General features: G+C 40.3%; 1 protein-coding gene across 4 annotated transcripts in view; it reads left to right on the forward strand.

The window, feature by feature from the left end:
* ptprsa (protein tyrosine phosphatase receptor type Sa) overlaps positions 1 to 20,665 on the forward strand; it is a 169,650-nt gene that overhangs the window by 52,500 nt on the left and 96,485 nt on the right. For all 4 annotated transcript variants that reach the window (XM_039598497.1, XM_039598498.1, XM_039598499.1 and 1 more), the window contains exons 3-4: positions 3,048 to 3,193; positions 5,340 to 5,481. In XM_039598497.1, the coding sequence (XP_039454431.1) occupies positions 3,048 to 3,193; positions 5,340 to 5,481 (288 nt within the window). The remainder of the gene's footprint in view (positions 1 to 3,047; positions 3,194 to 5,339; positions 5,482 to 20,665) is intronic.

A 20,665-nucleotide genomic window follows, 5' to 3' on the forward strand; every position in this document is an offset into this window, starting at 1 on the left:
ACAAATACCTTTCCATTTTCTAGCACTAGCATTAGCTTTTGTCAAGCTGTGAGTGCCGCCTTAAAGCTGAGCTGGTGGCCGTGATAGACATTCTTAGCTGCGTTTTACATTTTTATTTCGTCCTCAGGCAATGGATGTCTTCTATTCAGAAGAATCTAGGACGGCTTTCAGAAAATGGACAAAACCGTGGTCACTCTTCCTTTCGTTGTTGTTGAATGTCGCTTTAGATGAGAGTTAATGTAAATCTAGGTCTTAGAAATCAGACTTATTGTTAGTGGCGTGATCAATGAATACTGTCGCAAATGCCTTGCTGATAAGGGGTAAATGTACACCAGACGCCAAGTAGTTTAAGATGTTGCAGCACGTACAGCAGATATTACTGTTTCCAAAAGGTATTAACTGGCCGTTTGATCTCTTGCATTTAAAAAAAAACTGAAAAATGCAAATAAAAAAAAACAAACAAAAAAAAGCAATAGGTACTGAAAGTTATAAAAGCTTTCTTGCTATAGAAATATGCAGCACTCTCTCTTCACAGCCTCTCCTCGAGTCTCTGGACCTCCTGTCACCTTCTCTGCTCTTCTGTTCCAGTGTTCTCTTTACCACTGACCTCTTCACCTCCTGCTGCACTTGTCCTTCCATCATTCCCAGCGGTCACACTCTTTTTCGTTCTCCTCTCAGCTCCCCAGCTGTCTTGCTTTATTTAAACCTTGCTGAGATAATATTGAAAACTATTTAGTTCTGAAAATTCTGCATGTTTCACGAGTTCAACTCAGACGCACATGCAAACAGTCGCATTTATTGTACATTTTTCACATCCTATGAAGTGAGACAGGGAGAGGTGGAGAAGGCGACTGGGTGGAAATGTCAAATGGTCCAGGGGAAAAACTAATCAAAGAATGCTGTCCTTCAGCAGAACCACCGCCACAGGCTTGATCTGTGTAAATCCCTCTTCTGTCTCAACAGAGAGCGCATTGTAAGGGGGAGGTCAAATGCAGAGGAGCTGTGTTGTGTAAAGCTGTGTTGTGCAGTTTCAGAATGGAAATTGAAAGTGTAAAATGCCAAAAAGGGTCATTGTATGCACCGCACAAATAAAGCAGGCCTGGTCCTTGATGGCGAAGAAAGGATGCCGTACCTGTATCATACCACAACCTTTAACCGTAGATATAGGAAGTATACTCTCTAGTGATATAAACAACTGAGTGTTACTTGATTTTTTTTTTTTTTTTTTGTAAATTCATTGTTTTTATCATCCATGTTGTACTGTTTCTGTGAGCTGGAGAACATTGTTTGACGAATTGAAATTTCTTTATGTTTAAATCCTAAATTAGCTCGTTAAGTAACATCAGGTTTGTATTCAGAATGGACTGGTTTGTAAAATACATACTCTGCATGTATCATAAACATAGGATAAGCTTCTGAAGTTAGTGATGTTATTGTAATAATATTTATTTAGCTCAGTGTGGACAATATCCATCTCTCACAGACTGCAGGAAGAGATTTTATTATATACGAAAACCAAGTTTACTATCAAATTAGTGCTTTAAATCTTAAAGTCTTGCAACACCATTTACACTTTAAAAAAACACAATGTTATAGAGACCACTAGCACTATCCCTTGAGCTATGCATGCACCAATAGACCTAAAAAAAAAAAAAAAGTATGGTAAGCAGGACAGAAATAGCAGCAAGGTGAGAAAAATTGCTCATCTGCAGTAGGAGAACAATTTCTGCCAAACACTTGTCTCGATAAAAGAAAAATTAAATCACAAATAATATTATTGAGTCTTGTTTTTAGCCATGAACTAATGTTAATAGTTGTTATTAGCTGAAAGTCTTTCTTTTTATCATGTAGCCATAATGGTGCTTTTTGAAACAGCCTTTTATCTGCAGATCATCACCAAGGAATATAAATCAAGGTTGCGCTTTTTTTTACTTTAGATTCTTATGAAGATTAAACACATTTGTATTATGTTTCTAAGCACTCATCCCAATAATTCAGCAGGACTAACGTTAGCATGTGTCTGTTGCTGTGATATTTGCATCAGAAACATTTGGATTGTGTAGTGCCTCTTCTCGCCCTTCTTCTTTTCCTTCCCCTTGTCTAACGCTATTCTCCCTTACCTCGTTCTCCAATTGCATATATCTCTTTACCAGATAATGAATGCAGGAACTCTCCTTCATATGTGTTTAGCAGTGCCTGGAGACTGGTGTTGGCCCATGGTCCCTTAATTATTAATTCGACGTTATGCGCTGGCCGTTTGATCATCCCCACATATCTGTATGATTCCGTTTTAACGAGTTCCCCAGGAGTCTGTTTTCTCTCTGTTTCTCTCTTTCTATCAGACTTGTTGTCTTGAACTTGCTGCAACCCAAGCACGAGGGGAAAATTCCAGCTCCAAAAGCACCAAAATTACAAACTTTTGATGGGCAAAAGCATCAATTTTCCCGGGCAGATCAATTTTTAGTATGTTTTAGTGCAAGTGAGAATTGAACTGCTGCAGTGGCTTCGTCAGTGCTATACTCTGTCCAGCAGGAAAAGTCATGTTAAGCACTTGAAAAAAAATAGCGTCAAATTAAAACAAAAACTCATTTTTACTGTCTCATCTTCTTAATTGCCTTTGCTGATGTATTCCCAGCAACGCCGGTAGTATGCTAAGCTGTACTCTATTGCGCTGTGGGTAATCATTTTAAGCTAATAATCGTCTACACCTTAGCAAAGACTCTACATATAAATTCACACCACAATGCTCTCTACCCAGCCCAGCAGAACTCTGATGTTGTAACACTAAGATGCAGCACTGTGCTATGGAGACAAGAGTAAGAGACTGAAAGTGAAGAGTCAAGTGGAGGTTGATGAGACGTTCTGTACTAGCATGTCTCTCTCTATGGATGCATGCACTTAAACCGGGATTTAAAAGTCTGTATTTTCAGAAATGTAATTATAAGAATGGCATTAGCTCCGGTGGTGCTGCATTTGCCTTTCGTCTACTAATGTATCTCCCTCTCTTCTTGTCCTCTCCCTCTTTCTCTGTTGTCTTCACTCCTCAGCACTACCACGCTTCACAAAAGTTCCCGTTGACCAGATTGGTGTCTCGGGGGGTGTGGTCTCCTTTGTCTGCCAGGCAACAGGTGACCCCAAGCCAAAGGTTAGTTGGAACAAAAAAGGAAAGAAGGTGAACTCCCAGCGTATAGAGGTAAGTGAAACCTGCTGTCCATTGGTGCAGCCTTTACTCTAAATGTTCTTTGTTGTTCTTTGTGGGATCATTTTTTTTGGAATTGTCCCACTTGACTTTACCTTGATGAGCTTTGAGTGAAATAATCAGTAATATTTTTATGCATCGTGGGAGTAAATTGGAGAAAAAAAAGCTTTGATACTGCTAAAAATGTAGATAAATAGAGAGTAGTGTAGTAATGAAATGTCACCATTTGTTACTGCATATATTGTGATATTTACTGTTGTGCCAAATAACAGTCCTACAGTTTAATGGGCCACCACATTACACGTTTTACCACATATTTTCTTTCTCAGCACTACAAAATTCCAAGTCTTCTCTTGCAGCTGGGGGCAATCACCACCTTATCAAAAGCAACATTTTAATTAGCCTTGAAATTGTTGTTGATAGCATCTTTGTTGGCTTGCTTCTCTAATCTTTAAGCAGTATGCTAGTCCACCAGTAGCAACTGGTCAGTAATGAAATACAGAACCCTCTCATTCGTCTGAAGCCGTTTTTTTTCTTTTGCATTTGAATGACTCTGCTGTTGTCACATTTCCTCCCTCCTGTCTTTTTTCAGCACACAGCCCTTTCTGTGTGAATGTTTCTGCACGTTATTCATGATGTTTGTTGTTCACTTCTCGGCAGGCATCCCAGATGGCATCTCTAAAAGTCTTGATTGATGCTCAGTGTCTCTTAATTAAAAAGTTGCTTTTGTTAACAACGATGACAGTGACAGTGCAGGGATGCGCACACATGTACACACACACACACACACACACAGACGTGCACAGTGCGGCATGAAGGCAGCCACAGGGGGAGGGGCTAAAAAAGCAAAAAATGTCACCATCGACAAGGGGAGATCAGCATTTCCACTGAGGACAAAATTAAAAGACAAGTTGTGTTTGTGCGTTCGCCTCGTCTGCATGCTAAGTGGGAAACAAAGCCAAGGGCGTGAAGAAGCCCGCCAGAACGGACGCTTCTTTTTCTCCATTTATCATAAAATAAAATAAAAAAAATTTGTAAAGGGGTTTTGAAGTAGCTGTTTTTTTTTCTTTTCCACCCTCTAGACAGCTGCTTTGATATCAATCATGATGCTGTGCTCTGCAGTGTTTTTAGCCTAATTAGCAGCTCAGCCCTGAGATGTGCAACAGTGGAGCAGCAGGGCTGCTGAAGACTTGTACTTGCATCTTATAGTCATGCTTTGCTCAGAGTTCACAGCAGCGAGTCCTTGGCTGAGATGGTGTTAACTTTTGCAAGGAAGGACAGATACTGGAGGAGTAGGTTTGCTGTGAGACTGGCAGTCTTGACCATCTACACTGACACTTCACACATCCAGAATGAGGGCAAAAGAGAAAGGCATGGGAAATATTCAAATCAAGGGCTAATTAACCGAGAATTTCCATAATTTAAATTCTAGTCTTTTACCCAAGTCTTGAAGTTCAGCTCATTGCTTCAGGATACATGCCTGTTGATATGCTGGTTTTCAGGGAGATCAAACAAGGCTATTTAAATGCTGGCCAGGAGGCAGTTTCTGCGACTACTGTTGTAAAACTGCCCGGCTGTCAGTCACACGCATTGTTACATTTTCAGTAAGTTTTTGTTTACATTGCTCTTCTTATAGAATAATAGTAATAATAGCAAATAATATATTTTTATCATAACCAAAGCTCTGTTCTGCTCAGTATTCTGACCGTTGTCTGATTTTTTTTGTTTTGAACCGGCTCCTTTAATGAGGTTCAAAACAAAAGGCTTTACAGAGAACAAAGGGCATAATTACGGATAAAATCAACAGATGAAATCACAAAGCACAAACACTGTTTTTAGAGAGAGTATGATTCCTTATGATTTTTTTTTTATTTCTGATGGCCTCAGGCTATAAAACATTACCAACAGGGTACCTTTCCAAGCAATGATATCTTGGTGGAATTGAAAACGATTTCTCACATTTTGGGAGCACCGATGACACACTCGTCCTTGTATCTCCTTAGGAAATATAAGAATCTTGTTTTCCTCAGGTTTGACATTTTTGCCTACACTATGTTGCTTCAGGTTAAAGTAGTAGTACTTCAGTCCAAATCACACATTTGTCTGACTTAACCGTGTTCCCTACCCTTCAACCCCACAGACCATAGAGTTTGACGAGGGTGCCGGTGCCGTTCTGAGAATCCAGCCTCTCCGAGCGCCACGTGACGAGAACGTCTACGAATGCGTGGCTGAGAACAGCGAAGGCGAGATTGTCACCAGCGCCAAGCTGTCCATCATCCGAGGTAAATCTGGAATTATGTAACAGTGTGCAGAGGCGTAACTACAAAATAAATCATGAACATGAACGTCCATGAGCTCAAAAGATGACATCTTGCCCTGCAGTTACCAGTTTTCAGGGTTAACTCGTGTAGCCTGTTTGGAACACTTTAGATAGTGCCCTACTCTTTTTAGTTTATTATATATTATTTATTTGTTTACTTTTTGGGGATAAAAAAAGATGTCTTCAGCTGTAGATGCTTTGATTTGATACAAATTCATTTGCTGTGTAAAATGGTTTTCCTGAAGTGATGGTTAAAGAATGTGTGGTAAAGCCATACCTAACAAGTCGTGCATTTTATTGATTTGTTGCTACTTTAGTTTCAGTAAAGATATTACACCATTTTTTTACAGCAATTTTTGAGGTGATGAATGATGGTATCATAGACAGTCAAGCACATGTGGTCACATGTTTACACCTTCTTCTCTGTCATTCTACCTGTCTCTGTTTGCCTCGCATTCACAGACACACGCATTGGTGTCTTTTTCCTCCTCTGTTCACTCCTACTGCCATCTGCCATGTTTCCAGGCCTGGATGAAGCTGAGCAATTGCTGGCCGGCAGTGCACAAGCTAGGCCTCCTTGGCTGTCACATCCACATGCAGTGGGGGTATTTTAGAGGCCTGGCCCAGAATTTTCAGTCAGTTATTGTTAGAAACAACCCCAGAAGGAAATGACTGGGTGCTATTCGGGTGGCAGTCTCCTAGGTATAGAGCTGCAAATGTCCATTCGATTTGAAAAAGTTAAATTATTAATCGCTTCTTGAAAAAGTAAGTGATTATGCAAGCAGAAATGCCAGCATTTTCCACATTGGGTTTCCGAATCGGGTAGTTTGCTCATTACACAATTAAATATGTTTGGGTTGCAATTTGCTTTTGAACTGTCAAAGGCAAAATGCAACCCTCTGGTAAGTCTTAAAACCAGAACATGTTGCAGTTTGCAGAAACATGAAACATGATGTCATTGATTGCAACGATTCCTCTTAGCTTAGGAATCGTCTTTGTTCCTCATAAAAAATTTGAAAGAAGAGGATTTTGTGTGGCTGTCTAATTACAGTGGAAGCCCTGAACTTATGTTTAAAGGGCTTAATATCCTGCCATTTCATTCTTAGTTTGATACATTATTAATTATTTTAAGGCAAATTAACTGTGCTGAAGCACAGGGCATGCAAAGTGTAGGCACACATACAGATTTAAAACAAGAAATTGAAAAAATAGGAACAAGCACACCAGATTTTGAACTACAAGTCCTGGCATGTGCATATGAGTGTGTGTACTAATGTGTGTTTGTGACTGTGTGAAAGAGCACAGAGCAAACCCAGGGCAGTCCACAGGAGCAGAAGGAAAATGAAAAGTTATTGGAATCAGCTCAACGAGGCTTCCTCTTGAGCCCAGAGGAAGACAGCAGCTCTCCTGCCCAGGCAAGACCCAGCACTTAAGGAGGGATGAGAATATGATGATGGGAGTGAATGTGCAAGATAAGTGTCAGAGGAGCAGAGCAGTTCAATCTCTTTGTTTTCCATCCGTAATGAGTTCTGGGGGACCCTGCATTCATCTGTCAAGGGTTGAGAACGGAAAAAGGAAAGACAAATTAGAAAACTGGAAATATGGGATTTTAGGATATTTTAATTTTATTCAGGTGTACAGTTAACTGAAAACAAAGTGATGGAGAAAAAATGAGGAATGTGAATGAAAGCAAAGGTATGAAGGTAAAGGTGGAAGTGGAGAAAAGCCAGAGGAAAAAACGAGGGGGGTGAAAAATGGAGAAAAGTTGGCCAAAGATGAAGGAAAACAGGAGGTGTTGCGGGCGACTGGCAATACAGAACAGGTGAGGAGGACAATAGCCCAACACTGGTTCTTGGCACTGGGGCAAAGGATTATGGGATATGGCACAAGGCACAAGGGACACATTCGCAGTAAACATAGGGATGTGGTCTGGGATCTAGGGAGTCTGAAAATGGGTCGCCGTGATGGGTGACTTGGCTAGAAAAAGCCATAGTGCACATTTGTGAGACTGTACAGCTGCATGCACAGAGGCATCCACATACCCACATTTGAATAAATTTACATGGTTCACGCATAAATGTAATGCACACACACACACACACACATATATATATGCAGAGGGCAAGAAATATTCTCTCACAGTAAAACCATATAGTTTATTTGGACAGTATGCGGTGTAACTGATAAGCACACAGACCAAAAGACTGCAATATAGCTTTCTCTGCCATACTGAAAACTCATCTGCCATGAGAGCACATGGGATTCACTCAGAGTTTGAAATGAAATTAGCAACAGCACAGTGTCCACCAAACTCACAATTCAATGCTTGTCTGAAATGGTACCAGCTAAATAGCTGCAGCTGACCACACCCTGTGCTTATAGTTCATTCATCTACCATCATATCTGTGCACGCAGGAATTCACGATACAGCATTTCTTTTTTTTAAATCTAAAGCCTTAATCCATGTCTTTTTGCAGTCAGTACCCTACGTTCTCATCTGTTAATCCATGTCATGTGTTTATTGGTGGCAATGGCAGGTTGTGTTTTGCATTGACTGTGACACCTCCTTGGCTGTTACTGCAGCAGCTGAATACCTAAGATCAGGGCCATCTGGCTCTAGTAAGACTTGCTTACAGTCCTCTCAGTCTGTTGTCTCTTGACACTGTTGCAGCTTGCTGTGTGTTTTGCTTTCTTTCCTAGATTTTATTGGTGGCAATGGCAGGTTGTGTCATTTGTGATTGATCATGTGACACCTCTTTGTGTGGCTCTCTGCAGTCTTTTGCTGTGCAGCAAATGAAGTCTCCCATAGGCAACCCAAAGCAAAAATGATTGGCCATCTGGCTCTAGTAATTTTTTTTTAATGTTAGAAAAAAATGAAAAATACAGTCCTCTTTGGGAGTCCTCAAACAGATGAGGCATAACCGCGATTTTAATAGTGAAACCAAAACTACCTTAATGAGACTTGCAACACACAGAAGTTGCAGCTTTATATGTGGGCTTTTTCACCAGTCATGTTTTACTGTCTTTTTCTCTCAAACCTGGAGCCAATCAGACTTATCTGTCTCTGTCATGACTCCTTTTACTGTCTCCCAGACCTTTCCAATTTTGTGTTGCCTGGGCAAACAGATTTATTTATATATCAAGAAGACGTTTTTTTTTTGGGGGGGGGGGTGTTCAGTATTTATACCTTAGATTGTTGACCAAGGAACCCAGCATGCTCATTAGCTAAATGACTGGTGACTGATAAGGTGTGAGTGTTTCGCCATGGCCTCTTAGTGCATGCTTACTCCTTCCATAGAAATTAAGAGGTAATGTAGCAACCAGCTGCTTCCAACTGGTTTGCAAAGTTGCATCCAAACAAACCGCAAGACAGACAAAACCAAAGCATATCAGGACACACACCTCATATGAACTATGACTTGGGCTTCTTTTGGAATCACAAAACCTGGGTGCTTTGTTTCAGTCAAATGTGAGGCCATGTGTGGGTGGGTCATTCAACAGCACAATGATCCCAAGCACACGAGCAAGCGTACAACCGAATGGCTGGAAAAACAAAAGACTCGAGGTGTTGTAATAGCTTGGTCAAAGTCCAGAAATGCTGTGGTGCCACCTTAAGAGGACTGTGCATATGTAACATCAACAAACTAAAGCAACACTGTAAAGATGAATGGGCCAAAATTCTTCCACATAATGGATTTAGGTCAGCAAAAGTTGCACGCACCATTTCAAGACTGAAAAACTCTGCCCGTTTGCCACAAAGCTGCACTATGTGGTTCACGTTCAAGGCGCAGCCACTATTACCCAAAGAGGAATGGGGCATAGTGAGACTACTGTTTGATTGGGGTGTCTGCAAATTGGCCACTCTCATGCAGGAGCAGGTAATGGCAAATTTTAATGGGATTCGGTGTCCTGATGATTGGTGCACAGACTGTCAGTGCACCAATCAAGCGCTGCGATTTCTGGACACCTTGTTATTTGAGAAGGGTAGAGAACTGTGAAATATGTGCTTGGGAGGTGCAGTGATTAGATTTGGTGGGTTGTAGTGGTGCTGGGCGATTAGCTTTACTGACCACAGAGATGACCAATAGAAAAAGGAACAGTATCAACTTCACCTTTGCTTTCTGTTTACCATAGACACCTTTTTGGCCCTTTCACGTAATTTCTCTAACATTATGCTGTCCGCTCTCTGCTTTTCCTCTCACTCTTCCTCTCACTCTTGTTGTTTTCTTTTGTAACTGAAAAAGAAAATGTGAGAAAGTGCATCCTGTTATAGTGGGCAGCAGCAAATAGAGGGTGTGGATGTTTCATACAGGGGTTGGATCTTGGCTATGGTAGCAGAAAAATGTTAAGAAAAGAATAAAAACAGTGCAAAAGGCTAAAAAAGGAGGAATGAAAGACTGAAGGTTAGACTGATGTTACATAAGTTTATGGTATGAAATGTGTGACGCAATCTGATTCAGGTTTTTTTTTTCAACCAAGGCTGCAACAGAAGGGGAGACGATAAGAGAGAAAACAAAAAAATTCTCCTCCTTGCTTTTCATTTCATCAGTATTCCCTGTACACATCTAACAAGCACAAACCCGCATTTAGAGCTGTGAAATATTACCCATAACTTCATTTTTATGTCCCCTCGGGTTTTTGCAACATCCTGAAATGACGTTTACATCTTCTTACTAATATATACAGTTAAAGTTGCATACAATTGCGAGAAAAAGTTGGTGTTGTATTGGTTTTAGCAAGATTTTAAATTGATTATGTATAAAACGAGGCGTGAGCATCATCTAAGTCACAATTACAAACAAACATAATCTGACAAAGCTAGTAATGCACACATCAGTTGCTTGGCTACTTGTTCCGGCTTGTAGACTTGTCTTGTTGTGAGTAAGGGTCTACAAACTCTGGTTCCCTCATCACGACAACTTTCACATTCCCTTAGAAGAGACATGAAGGCGATGCGTGAAAGTGCAAAAAGCTACATAGTGTTTTCTAGAGACTTTGTGTCCTGGTTATTAGTGTAAGACAAAGTATGTACAAACGGAATTCACAACTGCTCTCCGTCACAGCAGGTAATCATGCAAACATCCCAAAAGTTTTTGATGAACAAGTTTTGAGGGAGGTTTTATCCCAGAATTTTCCACATTGTTGTTTAAATCTCATGAGCCGCTACAGAAAGCATCTGATGAAGGTTGGAGTATAACTGTTTGTGCGACACTAGCCAGACTGTGTGGCTTCAATGAAGTTAAGAGGTCCCGTGGGTTGACAGACTTTTTTTACAACCACTGTTGTTACAAAGAAGGAAAATACAGACTGTCTGCGAGTGCAGAATAATGTTTGTGTTTAATGGTTGAATGCTTATTTTAATGTGTTTATTTTATAGGAGGATTTCAGGGCATTGGGCACTCTCGATGAAATATTCATTAAAGCGCTGAAACCAGAGCAATTGTGCACAAGAGAAAAGGGGATAGTCTGTTTCCGGAAGTCTCTGCAAGAATGCACGGTACAGATTGGTGCGTGGCATACTGGTGATATGTTTCGGTCTGTTTCTTGTATGCGTGCACAGTATAGAGGGAAACAAAGAAAGGGAACAATTCAGCAGGCAGGCAGTGGCCACCTGGTAATTAGACAGTGAAGAATACGTTTGTCAGTATCAGTAAAAGATCTGTCTGTCCTTCCTCTTCCTTTCTGCCTGTGTGTAAATTGACCTTTACCCTCTTCTGCTAGTCCCCAACACTTACTGACTAGAATGGTTGCCAAAAAAAGTATTTTGATAACATAAGATGTTTCATACGAGCCACATGTTTGTGTTCAGTTCCTGTGCTGAATGTCAGGTGTGTTTGTTTCTTTGCTATCTATGCTGCCCTCTTGGTCAGGTCTCTCTCAGTGAGATTTTTTTTACCTGGATAAATAAAGGATATATATGCCTTAGTTGCCTGATTTATTTAACTTATAAACATGCATTTGGTATAGTTTCTTTTGTTTTCCATGTTTTTTTTTTGTTATTTAGCTCTTTTTTAGGAGAAATGCATGTACAGACATCCTCCTTTCTCCGCTGGTAGTCTTTAGTAGAGGGCAGGTTTGGCACAAACAACAAATCAATAGGTGGATGTTGACCACGTGGATGGCCCTCACGCCCCTCTCTTATTGGAGGCTTAAGAAGTTCCGTGTTGTTTCCTCACCAATATCCCCTTTGCTGTCCCTCAGTGACTCCACCACTTTCTTTCACGTCTTGGAAGATTTGTCTCTACCCAAGTTTCACCGTACTCCCCCTTTCACACTCCACTCTGGCATTTCTATGCCTATTATCAGCCTTCTTTGTTAGTCCCTCTCTATTTTTCTCTCTTGTTCCAGAAAAATCCCTCCAGGGGAAAAAAAAATCACTGACATATGAGTTTATGGACACTGAATCCTTTGATCCCCTGAACCTGTGATCTAGTAATCAGGTGTGATTGGAGGATAAAGAAACAGAACACAAGCTAAGTGGTAGCAAGACAGATAAAGGAGAAAGAAGGAAAGACAAAATAGCTGGTGTGATAGAGTGGGATAAGAGGAAAGAGCTCACCTCTAGTCTGGGGTGGATGGCTCCTGAGCAGTTGCCATCCATTTCACATAATTTCTGTTCAAGTAGAGTGACTGTAGCCACCCAAGACATCTGGGCACAGCCATAATAAAACACTGGGTGATAGAGATGAAGACGGGTAAGCAGACAGGGAGTTAGTGTCTGGCTGATTGGTTTATTACTGGATAGGAATTTCAGATAAATGGATCTCATTTCGCGGCAATGAGTGGGGCAGGAGACTACACTGAAAGATCAGTCTTCTGGGAGGCTTTTACAGCTGTAAGCACACGATTGCCCTGGTGATTAAACCTGCGGCCGTTGACTTCTTTCCTCCAATTTCATAATCTGTTTCTTAATAAGATAAAATGAATGGAACAACAGAATCAGTTGTCCTTGTGTCAAATTATAAAGAAAAAATGTGACAATTATCATTTATGTGATGTCTTTTAGAGATGAATTGGTGTCTTTTTTTGTCTGATTATGTACTAGTATTTACCACTACTAGCTCCAGATGCAAGTACCTAATAGGAATGTAATGGTTACTGCATGTGAATAGTATGATTTGACTTTGGCAAGTCATTGTTTAACGTGATAGTAAGGTATGCAGCCTGCTTTGATTTGAATACTAGAAGTCTTGGTGGGGAGTAAAATGTACATCAGCCCACTTGCGAGCAAATGAAATAGGTGATAAAATACTGGGCTGCTCATCAAAATTTCAGTGGTGAAGAATTTCCTTGATTAAAAGTAAAATATAACAGACTAAATTACAAACTAAATCATTATTTGGTATTTTAATGGAAGGTTGGATGGAATTTAGGCAGGGAAAGGCATAAAATAATCATTGAGAGCATAATTTTAAAAATACATGAATTCCAGTTGTGTGTAATAGAAATACAAAATGTCATTTTAAAAAATTAGGTTAAATACATACTAACTAAATTCGTAAATTTAGAATTTGGCATTTCCCAGTTATTTTTCATTTGTCCGTAATTACTTTGTTTGCTCAAGCATTTGTCTCTAATTTTAAACTCTCCATACTTCAAGTTTGATTACAGTTAGATTATATTTCCTGCATCTCCTTCTTACCTTTGTTTGTCATTTAGTCTCCATAAATGCTTAAATAATATTTTTCATAAGCTATTTTTGGATAAAAATGTACATTTGTTTCAGTATTTATACAAGTTTACATTCATTTTTATAAATGTACATTGGATTTGCCAGTAACTTTTGACAGATACTAATAACTATATTTTTATGAATGTATATTTCACATTGTAAACCTTTTAAAAATGTACATCAAAAATTTAAATTGACAAAACTAATAATAGCTTTTAAAACTCATTTCTGGGCTCTTCTAAAGCTTCTACTGTGGAGTAAGTTTCTAAGGACAAGAGTAATTCTGAGTGTTTCAGGTGTGTTATGACGGATCCACACAGAAATGTAGACGTGTAAACATTAGTAAAACATAAGCCATATAAACAACATTTCTTAATGTTAGTCTTTATCGAACAGAACATAAAGAAATGGCTTGTATTCTAGGCTTTACTAAGCTTATAAGCAGTGAAAAAAAGCAAGATTTTATCTCAATAAAGTGAAATACAAAAACGTTCTCTACCGTTTCTTCTTATCTTGCAGCCAGATATCAACCACATACTGAAGCATTGTATAAAAAATGAGTGTAAAAGCTCAATCAGGGTCACTACTTCTGGCCAGCTATTACATTACAGCAGAGTTACTGTGGGGGGAAAAAAGGCTTGGAGGCGTCCACTTGGGATTTTCACAGTGGACCCCCCAAGTGGACACTTAACCCCAGGTAGTCTCTGGCACTTTTTGGTCCAAAAGCATCTAATGACCCAAACTCTACTAAGATTCCTCCACAGCTAAGCAGGGAATGAGATGGGAGGACAAGGTCATTCCTGTGGAAACAGAATGAGGAGAGGACTTTTGGAGTGTCCCAGTTCATGCATAAAGAAGAGCAACGGGATATGACCCGAACCACCAGCTTAATCCATATACATCAGCCACCAACCCAGGTGACTGCGGTCGTACAACACAGAGGTCGTGCTGCGGGCCCTGCAGGACTGGCAGAGTTGATAAGACCTGAAGTTTTGCATGCCTCACCAGTGTCGTGCTTAGACTTCCTGTGGCAAAAGTTGGATGGGAAGCCTCGCACCGTGGCTATTAGTATATTTACCACGACAGGAGGATAGGCCTCAGCTTAGTCTGAGTAAAGCAAAGAGAAGACTTTCATGGTTCAAAATAAGTCATGCATCTCAAGCACTAGAGACATAACAACGCACAATCGTAGCAAATATTTTAACTTGTAAAACCTGGGACTTTATGAAAATTGTTAGAGCATTTCGGTTTGCAATTAAGGGAAAGATGCACTTATTGGAAAAGTATAGAATAGGAGCACGAAGGAAACGAAAGTCTATGAAAGAGGCTGTGCAGGACTTAATGATTAAAAAGCTTTTGTTCTGGAAGCAGCCCAGATCCTATTGGATTTAATGGCAACTGTTCATATTTACACAACATTGTGCTCTTTGGCTGTTGAAGGTTAACGGCACATCCAACATGTGTCACTTTAACTTCTGCCCTTTAATGGATACACTCACATTTTCTTCCTTCCACATTTACTTTCATTTAAGCATCACATAACGGTGTAGATGGATTGGTCACTGAGTTGTCACATTTTAAGGCATAGCATATTTGTTTTTCCTCAGTAGCAGGTATATTTTACTCGCCACTCATGCATTCGTCTGGAGAAGGCTGCTTTACAGAAATGATACTGAATGAAACTGCTGCTGAGGTCCTCAGAGCTCTTTCTTGACAGCCAGATTATCTGCATTCTACCCATGACCTCCTGACATTGTCATCTTCTAAGTGACGTATTTACCCAACATTCCAGCTGCTCTCACAGTAAGCGGCACATCCTTTTGTTCACATCCCAAAGTGACATTAAGTGATTACTAAGCACTCATCTTACCGGTCCTCTGCTCATTTCAAACCACTACATGTTCGTAATTGTTGTTCTGCTCACCAAAGGTGTCCCCAAACCAGTGATTTATGACTTGATTGCACTAAGCTAATGGGCCACTAAGACAATAAACCTCACACTCATATCGCACCCATACTCATGTGCTGAGTGTTAGGATTGAGTCATGTATGTTAAAAATTTACCGGCTGGCCATTATGGTTATTATCGTTTGTGGGAAGTGGGAAACGTGATTCACCATTTCGATGCACCATTTTCAAAAATCATCATCATCATCATCATCGTCATCGATTATCAATCATGGAATGAATGAATTAATTAATTAATCCTGACTTGTGATAAAGAATATAAATTGACCTCTTTGGAAAATCACTGCCGTATGAAGACATATATCAGTGCCATAACAATTTGTGTAATACACAACTCTCATTCCCAGTTAACAAACATTTTCAGTTTTACTTTACAAAGTTCAGTTCTCAAGGTGACAGCCTACAAAATTTTCAAAATAGAATAAAAGGCAGGCAAAAAAAAAAAAATTTGCCCTAGCCAGTGACTGGCCCATCACCGACAGCCCATGCAGTCGTCCAGCACTTCTTAGTGTCTGTCTTTGCTTTGAAGTTTTGGTATTTGTTTGGGTTTGATTCGTTGCTTTGGCAGGAATGGCACAACGCTGCAGCTCAGCCCTCTCCATCTGTTGTTGTTTTGGCCCAGAGTTGCTTGGCCAGCTTAAAGAACCTTTGTTTCACATGTCAGGAGCACCATGTCTTGATTCCCCTCACACACACCAGCCCTACTCAGACATTGAACCTACAAATATCTGTCCAAAGAAGCAGCCCTTCCACGTATCCAACCAAATCCACAATGACTAGGTTCACCGATGACAATACATATTTTAAGGCCACAGAGTAGGCACTACTGAAGAATGATGGCAAGGTTCTCTGACCTTACAAGGGAAAATGAGCATTCTCAGTCATCACAGACGCTCTTTAAATAGTTTACAAATACTGATTATGACTAAAACATGATTACTAAACTTATCGAGTGTATTAAACAGTGTTCCTCAAGTGGTCAGTTAAAAAAACAAACAAAGTGAAAAAAATGAGTTGAGAAAAAAAATCACGTGCAAAACATTTCCTATAATGTGTGTAACCAGGCATCTTTGCGTGTATTTCTAACGAATAAAACTATGAGATAGCATCACAACATTCCTTACAACTGAAAACTACTTTTAACAGTTAAACAAGTCTAGTCTCCAATGTGCAAGTCTTACAAAGCAGCACTGCCGACCTGATGTAGTAAACTGACGTCAAGGTTCAGCGTGCCCACTACACCTCCACACACGGTCCTTCCTTCCCATATATGCACACAAACTAAACTAAACCTGACTGGTTGACGTCTCTCTACGGAGAGGCACTTCCTTTAATGGCCCGGGTCTCATCTCCTGTCTCCCCTGGAGTTCGCCTGTCTTACCCAGACTCTTCAGGAGCCTGACAGGACAGAAAGGAGGAGGTGGGGTTGGGGTTGGGGGGTGTTTTGGGGGTTGTTTGATAAACTTCCACTTGCTGAAGCAGGTAAACACAATTTTTTCTTCCCTTTTTTATATATTTTTTTTATTCTCACTCCACCTCTCTGCTATGTAGGAAAGGGATCATTGGAGCGTCTATCACCATGGTTCAGCACATCACCTGTATTAAATCTTTTTATAGGCTGGACTCAAAATTAAAATTACTGGTGGGAAAAGATGACGCGTTAGCTTACATTGTTAAAATAAAAAATTCAACCGACGCCCTGCTTAGATGACATTCTTAATGTCTCTGCAACAATAATAATAAATGCATATATACATTTCATCTATGTTAAATTTGTGAAAATGTGTGATATCAGCTTTGATTTAACAAAAAATGCACAAAAGAAAGATTTGGGTTTTTTTTGTCTTCTTAATTTTGAACTTCTGCTGAATTCAGTGCAACAATTTAAGCTGGAATCTTTAACTTTAGCACTTATTGTAAGTAGTTGTATATGCACTTCCACACTAAAACTGTATTTACCACGAGAGAAACTTGGTTTGGTTTTATTTAAAGACATCAAAAAACAACCCACAATGTTAAACGGACAAAAACGTCTCTACTTTGCCTGTAATGGGCAGGAAATGAGGCCCCAGTGCTAACAGTGTTAAACTGTTCAGCCTGATGGTAGAAATCGTTTCCTTTTCAGTGATACACTTTCCTTTACTTGACTTTGTGAATTTCCTCTCCCTTTCTTATTTTGGCTTTTTAATTTGCGAGTCAGCCATAGCTGCTACCTGTGGTAGCTGCTGCATATTGTTCCACTTCTTGTCTTTCTTTGGCAAAAATCATGTCAACTTGGTGTTTAGCTCAGTGGTAATGATAGTTTTATAGTTTAGTCTAGGATGTGTTTGGGAGATGCTTGCAAGCTGCCACCAACCTTTATTCACTTACAATGTAGAAGCATTCAGCACAACTCCCACTGCCAATTTAATGGGACATAGAGCTGCTGTAGGATTCAGTGACACTCTGTGACATTCTTAGGTTACAGTATTTCCTCTCTCCATACACAGCACATGTACAAATGACTCAACAGTTTGCTTTTTAGCAGCGTCATTGAAAACTGTCTAAAACCAATTTGTTCTTTTTAACTCTTTAACTCCTGAAAACCTACGAGGAGTAACTCAAACTCTTTTTTTCAACTGAGTGTTTTCTGTCATATTTCAGGCCTGATTAAAAAGCCTGAGAATGCATCAGAAGTTAGTGAAGGTGGTCTCTGCCTATGCAGCTACCCTTGGAAAAACCTGGAAAGTATTCTAAAGGTCATCAAACCACGTCTTTATTGACATGTACTGAGGTGTCAAAGCTCGTCATTAAGGGTAGATGGGAGGAATATTGTGTTTATGGGGAAAAGAGGGAAAAGCTTCCCTACACAGATTATGCTCTGGATATTCACGGCCAGAAATTTGACCACACAAACTAACTTTGCAGTGCAGTAAGCAATGCTGTAAACATCTTTCTTATTTCAGTATTTTTTCTCGTTCTGCAATCCTTTATCGCCCGTTTCCTTCTCTCATCTCGTCTTTGAGTCCTTGGGCTATATTTTGTGAGATTTGGCTGCAAATGTTGCCCTCTGTAGCTCGATGTGCTAGCTGTGGAGAATATCAACAAGACTTCAGACATCTTTCTGGGAACTGAGTGTCTGTAGGAGGAGGGGGTGGGGGGTGTAGAGGTTGAGTGCTGGCTGTATAATAACCATTATTCAGCTGAGATGGCTATCCGGAGAGGGCTATCAGTGCTGGGGCCAGAGACACTGTGATTAGATTTCCCCCGTGTTGCTATTCTTCTTCTGTCCCTGGATCTTTCTGTGCCACTGTTCTCCTTTTGTATATTACTCAAACAGTTCAACAAGAATCTCACTGGTCATAGAACTGATGGCATGTCACAGAGAGATGTATTGAAGAGACGAGAGTCCAGGTTTCTTTCAAAGTTTCATTTGCTTTGGTCAGAAGCCGTGTCTTTGGAAATCTACTATTATCAAAATTTACCAACTGTCAATTCCAGATGACAGAATTCAACAGTTGGTTTTCACATCCTTTACTCTGCGTGTTGTTCAAAACCCAATAAACAAATCACTCTGTTGACCAAATGGACTTTACTCCAGTTGTACCGCATCTGTATTTTATAAACTTCCTCTCAGCACAGGCCTCTTGTTGATGTGAACAGTTGTGGCTGCAAAGTAGGTGCAGAGCAAATGAAACTGCATTGTTGAGAGTCTGAGCAGCTGGGTCTGCCTATTAGTTAAAGATCTAATTTTTCAGACTCCAGTGTGTGGCTTTCAAAGAGTGCCCCAATGTTTTTCCATCCACATCCACTTTCATCCACTTCCGCTGTCTTTATTATGGCGTTTCTTTGCGACTTCTTCGACACACGCACGTCCCTTTCTCTCCCATTCTCTCGCTCCTCCCTTCCTTTCCTCTCACTCTGCCTCGCTCCCTCTGTGGTATCAATGCACAGGGCTGCTTAAAGCCTGTGTCTCTATGCTGTGGCGCTGGGTAATCAGTTAACCTCATTATGCTGCTGATGAAATTAAATCATTGCAGTAAGTGAAAATAATAATATGAGTAATAGGTGCGGGGTATGGTGGAACACCCCATGGCATTTGCTGCAGTCCCAGCCAGTCAAGATTTACCTCTCTCTTTCTCTCTCTCTCTTGCTGTAGAGAGCCATTAGTGGAAGATAACCGGTGGCTCGGAGAAAAAAAGGGAGCTTTGAAACCACCGATGTTGACATCAGTTAAAAAGTCATATGAAATGTAATATGTCAGCATCCATATGCATATCAATATGTTGACCACCAGCCAGCTTTTGAGCTGCCAGGTGCCTGGTTAGGTGCTTGTTTGGTTTAGGTTTGGTTAAGGTCCTGAAAATTATAAATGTGTACTACACTGCATGGATAACACAGCAGTACTTTGCAGTGCCTACAAAATGGCAGAGTGAGTTCTAAGGTTATACATTACCTTTTCAGCAAGACTGCTCATTTATCAGTCTATTATATGTTCCCTTTGCCCTAAAAATAGTGAAAGCCAAACCAAATGGCCACCAAATCACATTTCTGCATCTAGTGCAGTTACCTGGTTCAGTATTTATTTATATATTTAGTTTTAGAGATGGTTTGGTAGCAGTGAGCAGTCAGTGGAAATGAGATTAGTCGGGGGACTTATGTGAGTCTAAAGGACAGACCTTTTGGAGGGCTGCAGTTAGCATGGTGGAAAGCAGAACGCAACAGCAGGCGTGAGTCGGCAGATTAACAGCCGGGCGGTGGCTAAGCTAACCAGAGGCTGATTAAAGGCTTTGCACCTGTCACTTGCGTAATGATATTAAGTGGTGAAGCAAAATTAAAGACAATTATGGATAATGATGGCATTCAAAAAAAAAAAGCAAACCGCAGACAGGCTACCTATCCCTGCCCAACTCATTATGAGAGCCAAGCTGCACAAACCATATACATTGTCCTTTTATAACTGTGGATTAAACTAATGAACACAAGCAGCATGAAACGTTTGCACTGCAGTTCTTTCAGGCAGGCATTGTGCTGTCGTAAAGAAGATGCTTTGCAGTTGCAGCGATGGTTAAAGTAGGTCTCCAGGAAATGACTGAGTTAATATAAAGTGTTCTGAAGTTGTGCTTGTGTAGTAAAAGGCTGAATTTATATTTGAAAATTCTTGCCAAAATGCAGGGTGTAACAGCAAAGTGTGTCTCGTAGCACTGTGCGAAGCTGTATGGTGATTGCTGGCCTAACTGACAAAGGTTGCTTTCAGCAAAACAAGAAAAGAAAAAGAAGGAAAAAGAAAACAGCAACATTATCGCTGAATAATGCATGTGTGTTGATTCCATTTGGCTTAAGAAGATCTGTCATTTCAGAATGCATACGTCATAGAAGAGTAATTGCTGTGCCATTATGGAGGACTGGCCCTGTGGGAATTCTAGGATACTATCATCCCGTGTCATTGGTTTCCTTCTACCCTTCACAGTCAGGCTGGCTAACCCTAAAGTAACACTCCCTCGATGAGTGATCTATTTATTTTTGC

Source organism: Oreochromis aureus, linkage group 15, assembly GCF_013358895.1.
Source record: "Oreochromis aureus strain Israel breed Guangdong linkage group 15, ZZ_aureus, whole genome shotgun sequence".
In the NCBI taxonomy this organism is placed as follows: Eukaryota; Metazoa; Chordata; class Actinopteri; order Cichliformes; family Cichlidae; genus Oreochromis; species Oreochromis aureus.